At 40.1% G+C, this 24,036-nt stretch overlaps 1 protein-coding gene across 7 annotated transcripts in view; it reads left to right on the forward strand.

Annotated features, from left to right (window-relative positions):
- The window catches only part of LOC132590533 (PHD finger protein 14-like), a 169,335-nt gene extending 149,499 nt beyond the window's left edge, over nucleotides 1-19,836 (forward strand). For 5 of the 7 annotated variants that reach the window (XM_060263452.1, XM_060263456.1, XM_060263455.1 and 2 more), the window contains one exon: nucleotides 19,650-19,836. In XM_060263452.1, the coding sequence (XP_060119435.1) occupies nucleotides 19,650-19,724 (75 nt within the window). In that variant the 3' untranslated portion in view covers nucleotides 19,725-19,836. Of the gene's footprint in view, nucleotides 1-19,497; nucleotides 19,569-19,649 lie in introns of all 7 variants that reach the window. The other 2 variants (XM_060263459.1, XM_060263454.1) reach the window with 1 other exon arrangement.
- Nucleotides 19,837-24,036: the final 4,200 nt, after the last annotated feature.

The following is a 24,036-nucleotide window of genomic DNA, read 5'->3' on the forward strand; positions in this document are numbered from 1 at the left end:
ATATGCATACTCACCAGTTGTGACCTTTGTGAGTAGATTTGCTGGAAGAAAACCTATCACAGTACAGCTGACTGGTTTGTTTCTGACTAGATCATCTCTCAGGGGTGCTTCCAAGCTTGTTCTGTTGAGCAATAGTTTGGGATGCCTCTTCATGTATTTTTTTCCCCATGTGGAGAAAGTCACACAGAATCACAAGAAGCTCTTGCCTTGACTGAAGTAACCAAGTGATTATGCCTTCCAGGGACCACTTTTGCTTGGTCCCTTCAATTAGACCTAGCTGGTTTCATTTAGTGGATTATAACGTTAAGCCTGCTTTGGAAGTAAGCATGTTTAGTTTATTTGTGAAGTTAAATCAGATGTTAGACTGATGGCAGATTACAGTTTGGGAATTCTTTTGTGAAGAGGAATGTTTTTTATGCCAGTCTCCATAATAAGAGGATTTCTCAAAGGCCTGAATGGCAGGGCAGGAAGCCAGGAGAGTTTGCAGTGAATTCATTAAACTGAAATGTAAGTTATTTTGGATTTCAGAGGATCATTGTATGAAATAGGCAGCCATAAAGTAGTTGTTAACACTAATTAACATACTTTCTGAATATAAGACAAAAAGAAAGCAAGTACTTAATGTAACATTTCATTTACAGACTGTGTTCATGGGTGGTAGTCTCCCCACTCACACTGTCTGGATATAAAGATGAGCCTGAATTTGAGTAGATTTTTAACATGTATGTCACAGATGAAGAGATAAAACGTCAGATAGGATCTCTCGAGGGTTTTGTCTGGAAGCTAGAAAAGAGATGAAAAACTTCAAGGGTTTTTATTTTTGTTTGTATTTTGTGATATCTATGGTATTTACCCTACATAGTCACCCAGTAATTACATGAAAGGCACTCAATTATGCAATATATAACAAACCTTCATTTTAATTGAAGTTTTAGGTTTCATAATAGTTATTAAAGTAAAGACCAAGTGAATTGTTCATGTCATTTTCAACTGTGAAACTGAAGGTGAAGTTAATGCATGTTTAGCATTAATCCTTTATAATAAAAGCATAGTGGTATTGGCAAAATGCAGCTCTTCCATTGGCTGTGGTGTGTACTCTATCAATCATTGGCCCATCAACCACCACTCAAGGTCTGTTGCATTCCACTGGCTGAGGACTGAGGCGCTGCTTCACAGAGGAGAAGAAAAAAGTCTTCCCTTGATTGGTAGAGGAAGAAGGGAACCTGCCATAGAAAACTCTCCCTCAGTTGGTTGAGGGTTCTTCCCCCTCCTCCTCTGGGCAACAAAACAGCCAGAGAGACAGAGACCATGGCATCTCTTACCTGCTGAAAGTGATGTTTTGCTCTCAGTACAGAGATAGAGAGGGAGAGGAAGAGAGAGAGAGTATGGAGTCCTGTGTTTAACACTGGGCCACTGGTGAAGCTGCCTTCAGTTTCCCCTTAGTGCCTGTTGCTAGCCAACCAAGTAGGCTTGTCAGTCCCAGCGGCCTGTTTCCCACTTTTGCAAGCTCCTTCCTGTCCACCCCAACAGCCACCATGTGGTTCGGCGGGCTTAGCAGAGGCCTGCAGACTGTCTCTATCTCGGCGGGCTTAGCAAAGGCCTGCAGACTGTCTCTATTTTGGACAGTGTGTGAGACCAAGAGGAAAGCTGAATGGGTGGGACAAGTAGGCAGAACCACCTAGGTCTTCCTGGTGAGTGTGTAAAAGGAAGAGAAGTGAACAGAGTCCATCTGTTTGTTTGGAGGAAAAATCCACCTCCTAGGCTGCTCTGCTTTCGTTTTCCTGTTAGTCTGAAGAAGCTGGTCAATACAGCAGGTGGTTACATTCATCAGCTCCAGTGAGTAAATTGCCTCACTGAGATCACAGAAGTGTGTGCTTGCAAACTGTTTATGTTGTCTGCTTTGTGAGTGTGTATACGCATGTTCACTTTCATTAAGTGGAAGTGCAGCCAGCTGCTGAGGGACAAGGAAATGAAGACAGTATTCAGGGGAACTGCACTGCTGTATTTTCTGGGGGTGAATGGGAGAGTTTCCTGGCTCCACCCCCAAAGTCTCCTGGCTCCACCCACAAGATCCCCAGGAATTTTCTGAGTTGGACCTGGCAAACCCACAACCAAGCTTGGTCCTGTTGGTGAAAGGCAGGGGGAGGAGTCCCTTTCCAGGCCTATTTTGACCTTTGAAGGAGAACTTGGGGCGAGTCCTGACAAGGGTTGCCAGCTCCACGTTTGGAAATTCCTGAAGATTTTGTGCTGGAATCTATGGAAGCCAGACTTTGGGGAGGAGTTAGACCCCAGCTGAATATAATGACATAGAGTCCACCCTCCAATACAGTTATTTTCTCCAGGGGGAAGAGAATTGTTGTCTGGAGTTCAGTTGTGATACCAGGAAATCTTCAGCCTCCAAATGAAGATTTCCTACCCTAGGCCTGGCAATGCCCTTTGGGTGACTTAATGCCCTTGATTGGCATGACTTAACTAGGCGTGGCTGCATGCTCTTATGAAAAAGCTCATGAAAGGAATCATATGAAATCATCAATCAATTACAGGTTTCTCTTAATTCCTACCCTCCACCAAGAAAGGCCTAAGAAATGGAGATTCCTTTGTTGGTTATCATAAGGATTTTTCAATTTATCATTTCAAGCTATTTAAGAGAGTTGTGATCACCATTTCTTTTTTTAAAAAAATTGATGTAAGCTATTGATTAAACTACAAACTTCTTTTTATTTGTTCTAAGTATATTGCTGGTTTAATCCCATTCCATGTTTATTATTATGAAAGAATCCCCTACACTAACGGTACTTTTATAAACTTCCATCTTATACCTCATTTCATCCCCCCCCCCCCCCCCCAAAATGTAAATGTCATGACTTGTTGAAGTTTTACTTTATAGGGGAAAATGCTTCTGCTCTTTTATAACTACTCTTTCTTTCCCTTGTATTAGTTTTATGATTTTCCTTTTCCCTTTTTTGGGAGGACAGGACCAGCCTGCCCACTAGGCAAACTAGGCATTTGCCTAGGGTGCCAGCAGGGCAGGGGTGCAAAAATCGGCCCCTGTCCATAGGCAGATCCCTAGTTGCCTCCCCCTCCCACCCAATTTTTACTGCCTGGGGAACCAGCAGTGAAATGCAGCTCCCGGGGCTCTTTCATGGCTGCCCCCCCCACCAATCAGCTGATCAGCGGGAAAAGCTGCACCAAGGCTGGCGGCTCCTGTGCTGGCCTTCCGGCATTCTCAGCACTTTCAGTGCTGGGATGGTGGCAGCGGGAAGGATAGCAAACCACTGAAAAGCAGCAGCGGCCGCCACTTCTTCCCCACTTCCTCCCCAGATCACGTCAGAGAGAAGTGGGGAGGAGGCAGCAGCGGCCACTTTTTCAACAGTTCACTGTCTTTCCCACCCCAGCGCTGAAAGTGCTGAGAGTGCTGGAAGGCCAGCATAGGAGCCAGTGGTGGCTTTTCCCACCAATCAGCTGATCGATGGGGAGCAGCCTTGAAAGAGCCCAGGAGCCAGCACTTTACCGCCAGTTCCCTGGGCATTGAAGGGAGGGAGGGGAGATGCCACAAAGGGGGGTGGGGGCGGTGGGCAGTGAGGCTTGGGCTGATCCTGTGGGGGGAGGGTTATGAAAAGAGTAGGAGAACTGTATATACCAGTCTGTATATACATTTCTAAAGCCTTGTGTATATAAGATGGCTCAAATGCTGATACCTTTGCTTTTTTAATTTCAGTGGTTTCACATTGAGCATACTTCCTATGTGCACTTTCTATGATGGATTGAATCCAGCACACTTTTTCATTTAATTTTGCCCAACTCCCTTTTTTATTCCCAGCTCCCCTTCACTCATGGCTTCTGTCTATACAGACCCTGTTACCCCTGGCAGAGTCTCTTCGGTGGACAAAGGAACCCCCTCCTCCTTAGTGGAAAAGTTGGATGGATCCAGCCCTAGGACCTCAAGATACCTTTCCTGGTTGTTACAGTCTCATTAAAATATAGATGAAGTTGGAATTGTTTTATTTGGTTCCACAATTTGGGATCTTATATTTTCTCTGAATATCATCTCCTGTTCTGTTGCCTGTTATACAGAATTGATGGTTTACCCTTTTGAATACTTCAGTGCCAGTAAAAGCATTCTTTTATTTTCTACTTTTTCTTTTTAAATACTATCACTAATTTATGAACAACTCAAACTATAAAGAAGATTCAAAATACTGAAAAGATACATTCTAATGCTATATATAAATTTATTACAAATGTCCTTTCTTATAGCATTACATTATTTGTCAGGTAACCTTATCAAAACACCATTAGTTACTTTCCCACTCGCTATACTAGGATCTGATAAATCACTTGCAAGAAACATACTTGCTGTTTTTAATTGGAGAGCACAGACACGCTTCATATAAAAATAATAAACTTTACCTACAAAATGACATTTCAAACATTATTAATTCATTGTATATATACTGTTGTGTTTTCAATACTCTGTAGCCTGGACGGAGATTCATTCATGTTTGAAACCTAATTAAAAATGTACTCACCATTTTAAGTATAATTTTAGTAGGTTATAAATTTTGCCCTTGTACAATTTTTTTTTTAAAAAAAATTGTCATTAACTTCCCTTCTTTTATTTAATAATCATCTGAATAATGAATATCCAAGTGAATATCAGCAACCATTTTCACATTCTGCCAATTGATAAAAGTAAATTATTCGCTGTAATTTTAGGATGAAAATGCCTGATCTATACATTTTACGAAACATTTTACGTATATTTTAACCGCCTAAAACTATGACAACCTTAAATTGTCATACCCTTACAAAAGGCATGCTTTCCCCACATATTGCCTAACTAGATTTTTAAAATGATGACTCAAATATTAGAAATATGTCCATATACAGTATCGATGTGAGAGGAGGCCATTTATCTCTTCAGTGTTGTAACATATGTATTTTAGCAACATAAAGGGCATGGAGGGTCCATTTTGGTTGACCATCAGTTAGTCTCCAGAAAACAGGCAAATAGTTTCAATTCAATGCAGTTTTAATATGGTCTGCAGCCAGCACAGATCTAATACAAATTACAGAGATTAGAATACCATAAAAAAATGTTAAAAGGTATACAGGTAAACAATGCAAGGTCAATATAAAATATTTAGGGTGAAAAATTAAAATTATAATAGTAGTTAATACGATAAACAATTTAAAATAAAATCTCTCTCGGCTTGACTTCGCGAACGAAGATTTAAGAAGGGTGCAGTAGTCCACGTCTGCTGCAGGCTCGCAGATAAAATGAATATTGTTAATATTTTACTTTGGTACGTAAAATACATTTGCGAATTTTACAAATGGCTTAGAAAAACCTTACGCATCTGGCTGTAATCTGCGGATTGGCTCCCGTAAAAAACTTCCTAGTGATCTCAGAATCAGAATGATCTGGGAATCTACTAGATACAGGAATAATAAACTTAATATTAATCTCTCACCACAAGAGCAAAACATGTTCAACAGTTTCGACAGCACCAGTGCCACAAAGGCAAACTTTCTCAAGCATCAGGATCTTTCTATATCTCCCGTATAAGACCACAGAGGGGAGTACATACCATCTAGCTACGGAAAATGCTTTGTGGTGGGCAGGATACTCCAAGGATGAGATGTATGCAGCCAGCATTGCAGTATATCTTATGTTGTCCAATGCCAAAAGATATGGTGCTCCGCTAATATCCTGTTGCCATTTAGTGTCAGTGACCCTCTGTTTGATTATGGCTTTTGCCTATTCTAGACCTATAGGGGAAAAACCTGCAAAAAACCTAAGGTTATCAGCTTATGATAGACCGCAGTTAGACTAATATAAAATTGATATAAGGAACTACTTCCATACTTCTATACAAATCTGATTTAAAAAAGAAAAGAAAAGAAAAAAGCAAGTCTTTGTATGTACTAGAATCCATGATAACTAATGCTCTAAACATGCAGTTTTTAACTGATCACGTTAAATATGATTTTTTTCCCTGTTACATAAAAAACTTTCCATTCTTTTTACAGTAAATTTAATGTAGCATTTCCTGTAAGTTCATTTCGGTATCTGTCATTGCCCACCAAAGTGGGAATTCATTGCTGAATCATAAATTAATTACCCTTTATACTAAATGATATAAGAATTCCAAATATGCAGTATCAGGAAATTTAATTGTGTTTCTCAATTGCTTAACCAGTGCATTGGAAACTGAATCAAGAAAGAAGAAAGCAGCCAAAGGTTGCTTAATGTAGCACATAACATGGATTTTGAACTTTACTTAATGATCTGAGTGTTTATTACTATGAAATAAATGCACCATTTCAAGAATTATGGTGGAATTATAAAACATTAAAATTCTAATTAATTTTGGTTGGAACCATGCATTGTGCACATTTTGCCTAAAACATCCACCCCCCACCCCAAGTATTTTCAGTAATTGAGATAGATTTGTGGTTGTCATGCAGTACTGGCACCTCTTATAGTTGGAAGTGAACCTATAGCTTCATTGTGGTTCATTAGGATACTACCTTTAATGTGTTTATAGGTAGAGGGAAGTTTAGATTATGTGGAAGAAAGTACAGACAGGCAATAAAGTTACAATGACTGAAAGCTAATATTAGATGGCTGTTATACCCATAGACTGTTTCCTAGAGCATAGTCTGAGGAAAGCACAACTCATGGAACAGGGATTCTCAGTCTGACTCCCTCTTCCAAGATGATCAGTATCTGCCTCAGGTTCAGTTTTTGGCAGGAAGAGATCATTCCCAGGTCTGGAACAGAGTTCTTGCTCTGTTTGCCTTACAATGTATCACATTGTAGGGAAGAGAGGCTCCATAGTTATGGACCGTAAGACTCTGCCCACCCTAACAAGTTGCCGTCATGTGTTCCAGTCACCCAAGTTCCAGTTGAATAGCAGCAACACAGACCTCTGGTATAAGTCCTGGAATCTTTCAAAGGCAATCTATCATGACCGATGGCAAGACAGAAGAGTCTCTTTTTTTTAACCAGCCTCACCTTCCCATCTTGGCATCAGTGGAGCAGATGAAGAAGATGGACAAGCAAACAAGGCTCTTCCAAGAGAACTCCAAATGCATTATATGTATTCAGAAGAGCAATGTAGAGAAGGCCTTGTATGTCTCTAAACTAGAGTTGCCAATCCCCAGGTGGGGGAAGGGGAGCCCCCGGTTTGGAGGCTCTCACCCTGCTTCAGGGACATCAGAAAGCAAGGAGGGGGGAGACGGAAATGTCTGTTGGGCACTTAATTATTCCCTTTGGAGACCAATTCCCATAGGGTATAATGGAGAATTGATCACGGGTATCAGGGGCTGGGGTGGGGCTGGATTTTTTTTTCAGCATAGCATCCAGTGCCTCTCCCCAAGCTACCCTCCAAGTTTCAAAAGAATTGGACCAGGGGGTCCAATTCTATGAGCTCCAAAAGAAGGTGCCCCTATCCTTCTTTATTTCCACTGGAGGGAAGGCATTTAAATGGTATGCAGTCCCTTTAAATGTGATGGCCAAAACACCCTTCAGAGCTCAGTTATCCTTGTCACAACCTTGCTCCTGGCTCCACTGCTAATGTCTCCTGGCTCTTTCCCCAACGTCACCATATATTTCTTGAATTGGACTTGGCAACCCTACTCTAAACCCAGAGGATAAATTGGGTTTTCTCAGGTTGAGGCAACAGTTCATTCAGTCCTTTGGGATTGCCTCTACCATTGGAGAAGGAAGCAACTTACAAAACATGACTTCTCTACTGGGGCTCTTCCTTCCAAGGCCAGCTAGGGAAGCAGGGTTTAGAGTGAGTTCTTCAGAGCTCCTACAATGAATCAGCTTGTAGGATTGCTTTCACTTTCATTTTTGCTCTCCCAATGCAATATTATTAAAAGCCTTGGGACCCCAAACTGAAAGGGAAGGGGAGCTATATAGGTGCTCCCCACTTAGCTAGCCAGCACGAAAGCTTCAATGGCAGTCACATTTAGAGAGGCAAGACAACTTGCCAATTTAGTGCCAGCTCGACAATATGGAGAGGAGATTAAATGTATAAAGTGAGTCCTTGAAAGCTCACATCCAGCAGCAGCAATAGCCCTTTATCCACAAACTGGTTAATCTCGATATGGACAAGTCAGATCTTGATATGGACAAGTCGATATGGAAAAGTCAAAATTTTAAAGACCAAAAGAACAGCTATATGACTTTCCCCCAGAGTATTATCCTGTTATTGAAATTAACTGCAAAATGGCTACCAACAAAGAATAGCCTAACATTTTTAATGAAAAATGGACAGCATTTTGGCACTCCACATCTCTAGAAGAGGGAAAATGTTCCAGAACACTGAAGCCATGCCCCTGCCTAAAAAGGGCCTGTGCTGTAGCTGAAAAGGTAGTTCAAAGGGAGGGTTCAACCAGAAGGAGACCCTGGGGGGACCTGAGATGATGAACAGGCTTATAACAAGGAAGAAAGTTAACAATTAGGACATAAAAACAACATTCTGGGTGCAGAAGCTGTACGGATTAGAAGTCTAGCATCTGGGATTCTATCCTTGTTGTAGGGTGAGCAGCAGGGCTTTTTTTTGTAGCAGGAGCTCCTTTTCATATTAGGCCACACACCCCTGATGTAGCCAGTCCTCGTGGAGCTTAAAGTAGACCCTGTAATAAGAGCCCTGTAAGCTCTTGGAGGATTGGCTAGATCAGTGGTGTGTGGCCTAATATGCGAAGGAGCTCCTGCCAAAAAAAAAATTAAAGCCTTGGGGAGCAGTATTAAACAATGCTCCTGTGCCAGCTGAGAGAAGCCATTGTAAGTTGGGAGAATTGGCTGCTTAGAATCCCAGATATCTCCTACCCTTCAATCCCCACCCCTGTTCTGAACAAATACCCAGATGTGTAGTTTTCTTCCTGGGGAGCAATATTACTGCCATTACGAATAATTTACACATTGATATTTGCTTGGAGAACATACACTGTATGTACGCTACCTTGAACCATGAGAGAAAGCCGGATATAAATGTTTAATAAATAAATGTGTCCAGAATAAAGACAGTGGAGAAGCTGAAAGAATACATTTATCAGTAAAAGAGTGTGTATTTGAAGAGCTGAGTTTAGTAAAAATTAGCAGATGATGATCATGCAGTTCATATATGTGCAAGACATATATTTTTTTAAATATATAATGCATGTTTCATTGAGCCATAATCCTGTGTTTCTGGTGTAAAGTGCCATTTGGATGTTGCTTAAATTAAATAGATTTATTACTTAGGCTCTACAGATACTTCCGGTATGGGGAATCTCAACTACCCTGCATTGAGAGAGGAAGAGGAATTAAGCTGGAAGGGACATTTAGGAACCATCCAGATCTATAGTAACTTTTTTCCCAATAAGCCTATCTAATACCTTCAGAAGTAAGCAAATAAAGTGTTTTAAATACCTAACAAAGCATCATATTTCTTTCAGTAGAGTAGACTTGGCTGTACTTGTAAGGTTCCAGTCACCACCTGCCCAGCTGAAAACCGCAACTGTAGTGGCAGTCATCCAAAAGGGCCACTCTGCAGAGAGACTTCCTCCAAAGCTAGAGGAGAAACAGATGGAGACTACAAGAGCTGGCATAAAATCCTAGAATGGTAGTGAGCAGTAAATGAATTTTGGCTTGGAGGAATCTGCAGTAGTACACACATCCCTTTTTATTAGAATTAGGAGTGAGTTAAATGGAAAATACAGAATTTGGCAGACTGCTTTTTTAAGCCTTGAAGTTTTTGTATCAGCACAAATTAAAGGAGCTCATTTTTGAGATAAACATGCAGGTGTTCATAGACCCTAAAAGATTCTTTGTTAAATCTAAACTAATAATGTTTCTAATCTAACATGGTCTTGCATTGCCATCTAGAGTACTTTGTCAGTACTACGTAATTTTAATGCTCTTCTCAGTGTCTCTTTAGGTAGCTCTTTGTGATGAACAAAATGAGGGTATATGGTGCTGCAGTTGTTAATTGAGGTCAATTCTTACTCGCAGTAAAAGGTTACTTTGCTCATAGTCTCAATTTTAAAACTATAAGATTTGAAAGATTCATTGTTGGGATATTATTTAGGTTTTGACAGTAAGAATTAATGGAGATACACAATGAAAGGTAAGATTGTCAACTTCCCAGTGGCCCCAGAGAGTGCATTTTCTTGATGGCTGGTTCAGAATATTTCATGAAGTAAATGTCAAACTTGTCAAGCTTGTCACTATGAAAATGATCCATGTAGCAAGGGTCTCCTTTCCTTGGGAAATAAACAGCTGCCTTATCGCTAAATAGATGCGGTGACAGGAACCTGCCATCTATCATAAGAAATTTATATTTGCTTGTAATATCCAGTGCTAAAGAAGTGTTCCAGTCATATTCTCTTACTATGCTTCATTATAAGGTTTGTCAGCCACACTTTTTAAAGGAGATAACATGAAACAGGAAAAGACCCCTGTGCAATTGAGAGTTCACCGTGTGCTCCATGCTGATTTAACTGTTTGATTGATTTATCTCGGAATCTATTGCCCCCCTTTGAGCATATTTTCTTTCAAATTTGGCACATTGCGTTAAGCAGGTGAGAACTCTATGGGCACAAAACAAAAGCAAAATGTAAAATCTGTGCCCTCTGAGGAAATACTTTGAACATTTTAACAAGCAATGACAGTGTAGTGTCTGTTACATAACTACTAAACTACATTAGTGGTACCGATATAGTTCATATTATGGTGTGCAGAGCCTGCTTAGGGAATGCATATTCAGCCCATCTACAATATTTCTTTTTAAGAAAGGATGGGCCAAAAATAATTGGATTCTTCTTTGTATATTAGATTGTTTTGCTTTTCAGATATAACAGTAAGTGCCCATTCATCTCTGAAAGGGGGCTTTACCATTTATTTTCTTTTATTATCATTGTTCTACATTCTGAGCTGTTTTCTCTAACCTGTTACACTCTGCTCCTTCACAGCTCAAGAATTTCAGCTGCTACTCTGGTTTTGCACAGTTTATTTCTTAACTGTTGTTTATAGTTCACATTCCTTCCTCAAGGTGTTGCAAGGTAATGTGGAATTCTTAAGTATTCAAAGTGGAATGTTTCTGGGACATGGGATCACACACACACACATGCACCCCTTTTCCCCAGATGTGTATTTTTTGTTCTTTTGATTGCTGTGTGGAATGCTGCTACTGCAGAGAAGTGTTATAAGCAACTGTTGGATATTGTTTCTCCTGTGATTATTGTCCAGTGACACAGATTTTGTCCCAGATATATTCCACTGTGCTGAAAATCTTTTAGACCAGGAGTTCCCAACCCCTGGGCCGCAGACTGGTATCGGTCCATGACATATTGGCAACCAGGTCGCACAGCTCCGCCACCCCATCCACCCTCACGGCGCCTCCTATATCTCCGTTTGTACAAGTTTAAGGTCGGGGAAGGCAGTGGTAAAGCGCCACCCCTGGCTCCCCCCTCCCCCCACCAATCAGATGATCAGCAGGGAAACTGCGGCAGCAACACGAGCAACCAGCTGCCCTTACTTCTTTCCCACACCCAGGAAGGAAGTGGAAAGGAGGCAAGGACAGTGTGGCTTTTTCAGCTGGTCGCTCGCGCTGCTGCTGCTGCGGTTTCCCTGCCAATCACCTGATCGGCAGGAGGGAGGCATCGGCCTTTAAAGAGCCAGGAGTGGTGCTTCACTTTCACCTTCCCTGGCCTTAAACTTGTACAAATGGAGGGAGAAGGAGGCATCGTGGGGAGGGGGGTGAGGAGGAGGAAGCACCATGGGGGGCTGAATTCGGTGCCCCCACCCTGCCGGCCCTGGGGCCGCGGTGGGTGGCCAGCCCTGGGGCCAAAACGTTGGAGACCACTGTTTTAGACTATACCTAATGGTTTTTTAAAAATAATTGTTCTGTTGACACAGCATGTTCCCTTTTGTACAATTTCTAACCATATTTTTAAAAATGGCTAACAGCAGCAGTGCCTGTCCCACAAACCAACACTTGTACTGTGTCATGAAGCATTTTGTTTTAATTTAATTTTTAAATGCCCCTTAGAGTCTGTTCTACACATACATTGTCAGAGTTCTTAAACCAAGCAGCAGGTAGCAGCACACCAGTCCCCCTTGCAACAGTTCTTTTATAGATAAAAATTCTCCATTACTCACTGCTTAGCCTCTGAGTTCTCTTTAATATTTGATTCTTGTTATCTGTTTCTAGTTGCGTGTGTGTGAAGTGCCATCAGGTTGCTTCTGACTTAAGGTGGCCTCATCCATTAATGACCTCCAAAACTTTAACAACCTTGAAAACTGAGGGCCATCTCTTCCTTGATTGAGTCCATCTCTTGTTAGATCTTGCTCTTTTCCCTGCTACCTTTGACTTTTCCCAGCATGATTGTCTTTTCCAGTGACTCTTCTTTTTTCATAATGTGACCAAAATAATAGCCTTAGTTTAGTTGCTTTAGCTTTGAGGAAAGAGTCCAGGCTAGATTTGATCTAAAACCCACTTATTTGTCTTTTTTAACGATCCACAGTATCTGTAAAACTTTCCTTCAATATCACATTCCAAATGAATCAACTTTTTTCCTGTCAGCTTTCCTCATTGTCCAATTTTCACACCAATACATAGTAACAAGGAATACTATAATATGAATTTTCTTGGTCACCAATGATACACTTACAGCTATTTTTAAATATTTTTAATAAGACATGGCATCATATCCTAGGTATATGGATACAGTAGTGATAGTATTATAGGGGTTTTTTTTTCCTTTCACAGTGAACCTAGCAAGGTATATTGCCTGTTATTTTTGGTTCCGTGAAATCTGTGATATGTGTCTTATATCTGATTTGCCCAGAAAGGAAAATTACAGGTATGGTTTATAGCAGATATTTCTGCAGTTGGTTTTTTGGCAAGATTACGAATTGATTGATTGATTGATGTACGTTTTAGTCTATGTATAGAATTCTCTTAGTTCCTGTAGAGATAATAGTTGTCTGACACTTCTTTCTCCAAGTCTAAATGTAATCTTCTGATTTAAGGGCAGAAATTTGTCTTCTAGTTTACAAGGGGATGCTGTAAGTTAGCACTCAAACCTATCTGTTTGGTACAGGTCAGTCTTATCTTTCCCCTTCCCTCCCCTCTCACCAAGTTTTCTCAGCACACTGAAATTTTAATTATTTTTTTACCTGCAAGTTATCTAACACAGAATGTTTGACTCTATAGCTGTATGTCAAGCAGTGGTAAACAATAGGAAGAAACTTTGTAGCCAGAACTCAGCCACAAGATTTCAGCAAGTTTCTTGCACTAATCAAAATGGGAAAATTCTTCCACTCCAGATGTCTTCCATAGAAATGGTTGTGTTTGATGTTCTGCTCTGCCTCACTTCCTGTTGTTTTCTCCTTCAGCTTTCCATTACTTCCTTTTAAAAATCATTTCCCCATTCCCAAGTATGATGCATATCTGATCCATGTCCCATTTTAAAGAAAATTGTTGGTTTCTCCTTATGCACAGAATTTTTTTTAAAGGAAGGTTATACACTAATCTCTCCTGGACTTTGAGGTATTTGTTTGTTTTTAAGTTGCTAGAAAAAGATAATACATGCATACTCTTTAAACAAACAACTGAGCAGCTTTACATTGACTAAGACTTCAAATGAACTAAGACTAAAATTCTATGCCCATAGTTACTCAGGAGTTATTTTCTGAAAATCTCAGAAGCCCTGCAAATGACTAAGAGGTTTACTGTTATTTTTGCTTTGCCAATGCAGGGAGAAAAATGCTATCTGGTTAAATTCAGACATTTGTTAACCAGATGGGCAACTGTTCCGTTAGTATTGCTGAAAAATAATATATTAGGGCAAAAGGAAGAAACTAATTAGCTTACATGGTCAAGGTGACATATGTCAGTGTGAATGTGGTCTAGTTTTTAATTCCATGCTAAAATAGCCTGAGCATAAAGATGAAATATCCCTTCCACTTCCTCTCCTATGCTGCACCGATGCTAAAGTGCCCGTGAGGGCAGCCCAGGTGAGGGCGTATAAGACTGGCGGCTCCTTGGCAAGCGTGAGCTTGGTGGCAACTGCCACAGGGCTCAGTGCGCACACTGGCTGTCCATCCCTCACGTCTGTGCTTAGAAATATAGACATGAGGGCACGAGCGGCTCGCTATTTCTCTCACCTCTAAGAGCAGCTGAGTTAGGGGCCGTCTCTCTCTAGATGAACAAAGGCAAGGCTATGCAACAGAATCCCAGAGCTACAGAGGAAGACCCCGATTCTGGGGTGGGGGGCAGAAGAATCTAACCGGCACCCTCCTCCCAGGGCTGCACTCCAAGCAGCCACCTCAGGCTGCCTAATGAACGCACCGGCTCTGCTCCTATGTTAAAGGCGCTGCTGGCTTAGATTCTATAGCAGATGTAAATGAATGTCCCCGGTCCGGGCAGAGACCAACATAAACGGCTCCAAGGATAAATGCTGACAAAGTTACAAAGCTCGTCTTACAAGCTCAGAAGAAATATTGAGAATCTGAATAAAATAAAAACTGACACAAATTTATCAATGCATATAGTACAAACAGCTGCACTGGAAAATTAGCAAGTTCAACTACTCAAATCAATATCAGACATTCAGCAATAATACACAATAGTGTAAAACCCACTAAAGAGAGCAAAATATTCCAAGTGTTCATATGCTGTGCAGTGTCCTTTACTCAAGAACAGACAGGCAAAAGATCAAAGAAGCAGACTGAGATGATAAGGCAGGTCTGGCAAACATATGGCCATCTATGTGTTCACGTCTGCCAAAGTCCACTTCCTATAGCAAGAGATTTGGACAGCCTATAATCTAAAGTTGAAGAGCTGATAGACATCTCACACATGTCCAGAACAGGTACCACCATGGCTACACAACCATGTGGTTTGGGACCAGTAGGATTATAGCTTCATGGTAGGGTTGCCAGGTCTATATTGGAAAATATCTGGAGACTTTGGAGGTGGATCCAGGAGAGGGCAGGGTTTTGGGGCCTCAGCATGGTACAATGTCATAGAGTCTACCCTTCAAAGTAGCCATTTTCTCCAGGGGAGCTGATCTCTGCCAGCTGGAGATCGGTAGTAAAAGCGGGAGACTGGAGGCTGACAACCCTACTTCATGGTCTGAGTGCTGAATGATTTGGGGGAAAGAATCTGAGAATAATAGGAAATTATTATTTTCTTTCTATGCCTAAAAAGAGAAGAAGTAGCATGGTGTGCAGACAGATACACTACCTTATTGGCCAAAATAGAGGAGGGAGGATGGTTCAAAGTCCAGGGATTATTGCCGAACAAGATAAAATAAATCTCCAAGAGAACAGGCAACACTTTTAGTTGCCTCATGAAATTGAGGCTTTTGGCTGGCAATTTGAACTGTCAAAATCAGTCTAAACGGAAGCCTTTTAGTGACAAATACCAGTGTAAGTGAAGATTCTTTCTTTAGCAGTGTGTTAACATAACAGGGTACTTTTTGTGATAGCCTTGATTGATAGCTGAGGTCTTTATTAACAATCTGATAGTAAGTACCAGGCAAGACTTTTCTCTGGAACTGCTATTGCCTACAGTAATTGTGAGGACATTACATATAATCCCATTCCTTCTGCTGACTCTCCTGCCTTTGTTATTGTCATAGGCTTGAAACATGTTGACTCATCCATGCAAAAACAAGAAGAGAAGTTGGTTCTGGTTGGGGGGATAGATGAAAAAGTGGCTGCTTGGTGGAACAAACTGGGTGCCCTACAACTAAGATTAGTTAACACCTAAAATTTCTATCTAAATGGACCACCTTGAATTTTTCCAGCTATACATATAAAATGGAGAAAAACTCATGTGTGAACCAGCAGGTTACAGATTTCAGTGACCAATGGCAGTGAAAATCACTGCTAACATCAGTGATCTGCTGGTTACATATATTGAAACTGCTTTTCTACCCCAAAAATATTATGTTTACTGACCCTGGGTTTTTACTAGTCAAGAATCTATGTCTGATGGAACATCTCTTCCATTCACCTAAGATTTGACCAAAAGGACACTAGTTTAGGATAGCTTCCTCTGAAATTTGATTTGATTTCAACTAGAGAACTGACCACTGGGCAGGGCTTCCCCCTATCAAATATTGTATTATAAGTAAATGTGATTTGTACCAAATACGAGTGAGTGAAGAGAACTCATATAATAACTCCTAATCACGTGAGTGCCTTTAGGATGAGGTTATATTGAATGTTGATAGCAATTAGTAAAGCAAATATATTAAACATGTTTAATCTGCAGTCTGTTCAGCATCATTCCTTTATAATTAGCCTAAATAGTCAATTTAGCAGAAAGCTCAAACATTGCTAATCACTTCAGAAACAGTGCCAGTTAAATATTCTGTATACAAAAAGGAAATGCTTGTTAAAAGTGGTGTGAAAAATATTATCCAAAACTCAGTGAAACTCTATGGCTGCAGTCCTGTGCAGCTACCTGCACAAATGCTGCACCTATTTCACAGGCACATAATTTTGAGAAATTGTGTGTGGATCAAAATAAATCTAGTTCCCATGGGGATAGGTAACTATTTTATAATTTTGCAAGCCATTGAAATGCCATTTGACTCTAGTATTATATTTGGGAATACATTTGATGCAATGCAATGGTCTAATGTACTACTTAGTTGCAGTTGGCTCAGCAGAACTAGTTTGTGTGTACATCTGATTACAGCAATTAAATCTGTATTTTAAACGCCTGGGAAAATGTTAGGAAATTCTGATATGTATGCAGATAATTAATGCATTCATTGTTGATTAGAATAGTTTACAAGGAGCTGCCTGAATTTCATGTTCTAGCTTCCATAATTAATTCTTTCGAGGTCACCATTTAACATTGGGCACAAGGTGCTATTCATTTCTATGGATGCTAGCATTGTGATGTCACTTCATTTATTCCGGGGGCTCCAAAGAAGCTTGCCATGAATTATGAGCCCAACTTCTAGAGCTGAAGCTGTAGAATATTGTAAGCATGCGGTTGCCTGACATGCTCATGTTTCCTATTTTAGACCTGACTGATCTTCAGATAACATATGGCGGTACAAGTAATTGGAAAATTGGCAGACCTGTCAAGAAACCTTGCTAGATGGGACAAAAATACGATGCTGCAGCACATAAAGTGTCTCTGAAGTTAAATTTATTGTCTTTTATCAAATGGTGAAGAAAACATATCTGGTCTCCAAAAAATGAAACACTTCTATTCCAATGGCATATGCTGTTAAAAAGTAATTTTTAAGTACAAGGGAAGTTGTTGCATTTTTGAAGCATTTTGAAAACTTCTGAATACAATCTAGAGAAATATGCGGAATTCTGTCTTTTTATTTCAGGACTTTACTAGATTCCGGTTTTTTGGAATTTTGTGAAGTAGCTAGTAAATGAATTGATTCTAAGGATAGAATAGGGTTCCATTCACAGCAGCACCTGGATTATATATGAAACTGATAAATTAGCATACACTTTCTTCAAAAAACAAAATTGTAAATATAACATAGCTTAGTACTGCACACTAGATGCATGTCCATCCTACCTAGTATAAAGTTGCCATAATTAAATTGTGGCTTGGTTCCTTCTGCACCCATATGATTCTGGGGATGTGTGTTAACTTCCTCTTTCAGTTTAAGTGGTGACATGGCAATTTCAAGCTCACTTACATGAAATGGATTTTCTAGATACATTTCAATCTGGCTTTATCACCAGGTTTAAGATTAAACTGGTTGCCTTGTTAGATGATCTTTGTTGGGAGACGGAATGATATAACCCAATTAATCTTCCGAACCCTTGATTGTGCTATTTTTCTGGATCACTTACAGTGGTTTGGAGTTGGAGGCCCTGTACTGTGATGATTCTGCTTCTATATCACAGATAGATTCCAGAAAATAGTCAGGAGAGGGTACTGTGTGATTGTGTGGCAATTCTGCTGCAGTCCTGCAGGGTTCCATTTATCCTTCAGGCAATGTAACATCTACATGAAATCACTGAGAATGGTCACCTAAAGCTGTAGGATGACATGTCCACAATATGTACAGACATTTGGCTCTGTTTCTCCTTTTCTTCAGATCCAGGTATCTCAGTGAAGTCCTTGAATTCCTACCTGGCCATAATAGCCTGTATGAGGGCAAATAAACACAAATTCAGTCTAGTTGCCTTGAGCTATTATTTGATAATGGGAAAGGCACAGTATATAAATATTGTAGTAAACAAATGAAGATTGAGTTGCATATGACTGAAGACATTAGGTGCACTGGATGAAGTCCACAATTCTGATAGGCAAGGTTTTTAGGTTGAAAGACTGGTTGGTTTCACACTGCGAAACTGACACGATTTTATCCCATTGCAAAAAAATCCACTGCTGTTTGAACCGTTTCTGGGCTACCAGACAGCCCCTGCTGAAGCAGAAGGTCCTGACAGCAGTCAGTGGTTGCCCATTCACACTGCTATCCCGGCTCAAGCACGGACCCAATGCAGAAAGAGTTGTCTCTTTAAAAAAGGCCCCTATGTGTGCACACCATTGGAGAAGCGGACAAGCGCACCTTTGGGGGGGGGGGGAACTCCCGACCTTGCCAAAAACGGCTCAGCACGATCACACAGCTCTTCCATTTATGAGTCGACCTGGGGCATTCAGACAGTAGCCGATTATGCGACCTACATCCGATTCAGGGGGGGGGGGTGATACCGGGAAATCCAGGTAGCTTTTTGGTGCGGATAGGAGGCGTCTGGAGACGGGGTGAGAACGGGTTTGTGCTTGTGTGATTGTGCACTTTTAATCTGAATGGGAGGTGGGGCTAGGTCAGGGCAAATCTCCTGTGTGAAACCACCCTGTGAGATCCAGACTGTGATTGCTTACGTGGTGACATTGCCAGGTTTGTGTTTTACCAGCTTTAGCAGATGCATCAGCTGAGTCCTGCCCTAGAAAACAAAGATCTTACTACTTTGTTGGATGTCTTCCTAACTTCTGGATTAGCTATTTTAATGCATATCAAATAGGCCTATTTGGAAATTTTAAGTGGCCTAGAATATGGTGGCCAGTTGCTGTCCAGGGCTGCAAGCAGCAAGAATATTACACACCCAAGTATGCAAGAGCTTCATTGGGTTACATTTCAGAGACTGTCTTCCTCTACATGAATCACCTGAGAATTAAGACCCAGTCATGAGATGCTATTATAGGGTCCATGGGAGGGTGAGATTGTCATATTAGGAACTGTGTATTCTTGATTGTAGTTCCTGTTCTTTGGAGCTCCCTCCTTAGGGAAAGCTTATAGCGCTATACCCTTTGCACTTTTAAAATGTAGTAAAGATATTTATTCTGTTACGGCATTTAAGTTTTTATTCTGTGTCAGACTTTTCAGGAGGTATTCTTACAATGTATATTTCTAAACTCCGTCTCTTGTTGGCTTTATCTGTTATTGCTTTAGTATGAATATTGTTCTCCTGGTTTTGTTATTTTGATTGTATGCTGCGAGAAAGCTGCAAAATTGAAAAGTGGCTTATAGACTGAAAATAAATACATCACACAAAACTGTTGCTCTGAAAGGTATGTTTCATATACAGGCAACAATGCTAAATGTATTTTTCCTGAAGGCTTAATAAAACATCTCATATTTTTGTTTTACAGGAGGATGAAAATGAAGTGGATGGAAAAAATTCACCTCCAGAGCCAAACATGGAACACAGAAATATGAAAAAATAGAACTTACTGTTGTCTCTGAAATATTTTCAAGTAGCGCTACAGGGATTAATGTGTCTCACTGTAAAAATTTTAAAAAATGTTGTCAATAAAAGACATTGGAAATTAAAATGTATGTGCTTTGGGAAATTGTTTAGTTGTCTCTCAGTAAAATTTATGATTTTATGAAAACATACATTTTCAGTACTGAAGAAGGAAATGATTCTGTGTATAAAAGTTTACAAGTAACAGGCAGAAGGGAAATATAGACATCATTCCTGCTAATTTTTTGCTATACTTCTTAATTGTGTAAATTTAATGTAATAAGGCCAAACATAACTCTCATATCTGTCCCCTGCAGTATTGATGTATGACTGGTTATTTGCTTTTATGTTCTTGAGTTTGAATCAATATGCAAGGTGCAAAGGTTTTAGGTCCAATGACAGCACTATAACACCTTTTATTGGGAGAGCTAGATTCAAGTCCAGTAACACCTTAGAGACTTCAGGGTAGAAGGTCATACCCCCAAAATCTGGTTGGTCTGTGAGGTGCTACTGGACTTAGATCCAACTGTTTTGCTGCAGACCAACATGTTGACTACCTCTGAAACTTTTTATTGGGGTCACCCAAACTGTCACAAGGCAGTGAACAAGCTTTTGAATTATCCAGTATCCTTCATCATGCTAGATGCTCATACAAAAGGGAAAAAAATTAAATGGATTTTTTAGCCATTCTATCCTGGTAGCCTTTCATTGATTTTGAATCCGGTTTGACACTCAGCACTCTCCAATTCAATTAAGTATGCAACACATCCTGTGTTCATTTTAAGACCTACAAACTGCAGCTCTTGAGGCTTCATCATACCCTTTTTAAATACTAAATATCCATCCTGGTGAATAGTTCTAGGGAATCCTAAAGCTTGCTCACTCACTGTTTTGTGACATATGGCCCTGAGGGTAGCAAACTACTGATGTTTGTGTGTTTGAAGTGAAATTAATAATGAGAGATAGTAGACAGATTCTTTTGAGATGCAAAAAAATCTTTGCCAAGTCCATGTCTCTTGAACTCTTTTTTTGCCCATGAACCAGATTTTCTGTTGTGTAATCATTCTTTACAGTCTCCCTCCCACCTCCGATTTACTTAGGATTTACCTAGGATTGTTTCTTTATCTAGTAAATGTCTCATTGGCTCTGACATCACTGCTACTCACCTAAAGTACACCCATCTCCAAATGCAAAATTAATGCAAGTTGTCCACGTAGCAAGTCAAATTCCAAGCTGTAGTACCCTTTAACACAAACAGAACTCTTTCACATATGTAGAAGAATCAGTCACTGTGATGATCTTTCTTTGTCTTTTTTCATTGAATCTTGAGTTGGGCCACTGGGATGTCAGATAACTGAAGCCATAATACAGCTGTAGCAGGCTTTGAAGCATCAGTTTGGGAGAAATGGGAAAAACATATAAATCCCTTCAAACAGCAACAGTGTGAATTTGGCTGTTCCATTGTGGAATGGCTTTACAGATGCATGGTGCACTAATCATTGTTTTGCTTGTTTATTCCACTTCATATCTATGCTGCACTTTGAAATAAATATGGCCTGTTGCTCAGAATCTGGACAACTGTCATCCTCTCCATTCTTCTGCTCCCTCTGCTAACAATGAAAAGGGAGTATACATGGTGAGGTTCATGTGTTTGCTTCTGACAATAACACTGTAATCCTAATTGCATTATGCAGATAAATCTGCAGTATGTAGTAGGATTGCACCAATGAACACAGACAGTTCCATACTCTACAAAATTATACCCTTTTTAAGTCAGTTGGAGTTAATGGGTGTAGAAGGATATAACTGCTTAGGACAACACTATGAATTACTCTGTAGCATGTTATAATTGAACTTTAGTTGTGAGGATACATCACATGGCTGTTGCCAATTTTGTTGAGGAATGCAAAGGAATGAAGATTGAAGGTACTGACACTAGCTATGTGAGAGGCAACAAGAGTCTTGGGCAAAGTAGCCTCCTATGCATCCTCACTTATCCTGTGGTGGCAGGCTTAATGGGAGCTCTCTCCCACCCTACAGGTTGTCCATGCATAAGTTACTACTGGGCACAAAATGGAGCAGATTTACACCTGGTGCTGATATCACAGAAGCTAGGTATGGTGCAAAGACAGGTAGAGATTGTCTTGTATCAAAGAAACTAGGTATCATTTCTTGATGGCAATTCTAAGCCAGAAATTAATTTTATTTATAATTATATTAGTGTCACACTAATATTAGTGTGTGACACACACGCTCTCTCAGTGATAGCGGGCCCACTCATTCCATTTTAATCACTTTTAAGCAGCACATGGTGCTGAACTTTTTTCTCTGGAGGCTGAGCATTAGCAGTTCTCAATAACTGGATATAACTTACATGCTACGTCCTAGTCATAAGTTAGGAAGCATTATCTGAGTAATATGCATGTGTACTTTTCAAGATGAACCTCAACTCCATAGAGGCCTGTTAGTAGCAACAGTATGCAAAGCTACACCCCCCACCCCCCAAAAAAAATTCAATAAAGAGATAAGCATTGCTGTTTCCATTTTAGGGTCAAAAAAGGTCAGATCACAGATTCTGTACAAAAGACCTCTTAAAGGGAATTTCTCAACCAATGTGTGTGTACACATACTCGACTGGATCATTACTCTGTAAATTTGTATACTGCTCTGCTGTGCGCTGATAGGATAGCAATCCAAGTGCAGATGTGGTATCTGGCTTTTCTGTGTGACCTTTTAGAATATACCAAGCTGTGTGCCATTCTGCTCAAAATATTTTGTGTAGGGTAATATTACTGAGCTGTGTTACTTACTAATTGGTCATGGCTCTTAGTCTTACATTAATACCCAGAAGTCTTTGGTATAGTACTATCTTAGGTCAACACAATCTGGAACTGATATGGAGATGTTGCTAACTGTAGGGTCCTTGTTAGATTTTAATAATCCCAGCTTTCTTCCAAGGAATTTGGGATGGGTCTCCCCACATTTGATCTTCACAATGTCCTTGTGTGGTAGGTTAAGATGACTACTCCAACATCACCCAGTGAGCTTTCACAGCTGAGTCAAATCTGTCTGATGGCACATTTGTACCAATATCTTTCATAGGCAAATTTGTATTTATTCACAAATTGTTCTGGAAAACTGTTCACCCCAGAGAGAATGTAAGATCTGAATTTACTATGGCTTCTGTCTTTATTCTGGGCTCCTGCCAAAGCCTACTTGTTTAGTTTGCTCTTGCATCAGACTCAAGGAGACTAACTTTCTCTGACACTAGCCTGAATAGGTTTCATGCTATGAAAAGTGAAGCTTGATTAGAAACCAACTCTATTTCACATGTCCTAAAGAAAACAATTTTTACATACTGATGAGTGAGCAAGTTCTGTCACTTTTCTGAAAGACTGTGGGGTTGCCATCGGAGTAGGTAATAAATATTTCCCCGCAGTGAAATCATTGTTGGGTTCTGTAGTGATGTTCTCTGGGACAAAGAGTCAAAACACTCAAGGCAACAGCATGAAAATGCATGCAACTATGGTATAATTCTGATTTGTTTTAGAACGATTAATTTCCTTGTTACAATGCCAAGAATGAACAACCCTTTAAAACCATTGAACCATAAAAGCCATTTCCTCAAGGGTTTTAAATTTGGGAACATACTCATGAAATTTATAGCTTTGATGAGATATTCTTTGCCTGCAGTCAAAATGAGAGTCAGATCATTGGTTTCTCAGCACGACACCTATGTATTCTTGTGTGGAGTAGATATCATTAGGCTCATAATAACACAGTTATCTCCACTTAATGTCTGAAAAGGTTCATGTTTGATACTTAGTTTAAAACTCCTATTTACACCTCCAGAATACTAAACAGTTGGATTTTTAAGAAGATGGCACTGTAGAGCATCATAGATACATAGGCCGTGCAACTGAGCAAAGGCTTACCATAGGCTTAATGCTTAATCTAGTCTGGGCCCTGTTTTTGTCTCTTCACTTTCTTTTCACAAAATAGCCATAATAGATATGCAACAATGGGTGAAAAGAGCACTTTGCATACATCAGTATGTTGCAGAACACAGCAAAAGCTGCTCATTTTGTCTTAAGTGGTGCAAACGGACAGTGGTGCACATTACAGAGATTACCTCTTCATATCATATGCTGTGTCCAATAGTATTACCGTGACTGAAAATTGACATAGAAACATAGAAGGTATCTACATACACATTTATGTAGTAGTTTGTAGCTGCTTGTCTCCCAGGTGGTGCAAGTCCCAAAACTGATTTCTTACTTGTCTTTAATGAA

Source organism: Heteronotia binoei, unplaced genomic scaffold, assembly GCF_032191835.1.
Source record: "Heteronotia binoei isolate CCM8104 ecotype False Entrance Well unplaced genomic scaffold, APGP_CSIRO_Hbin_v1 ptg000154l, whole genome shotgun sequence".
Lineage (NCBI taxonomy): Eukaryota > Metazoa > Chordata > Lepidosauria > Squamata > Gekkonidae > Heteronotia > Heteronotia binoei.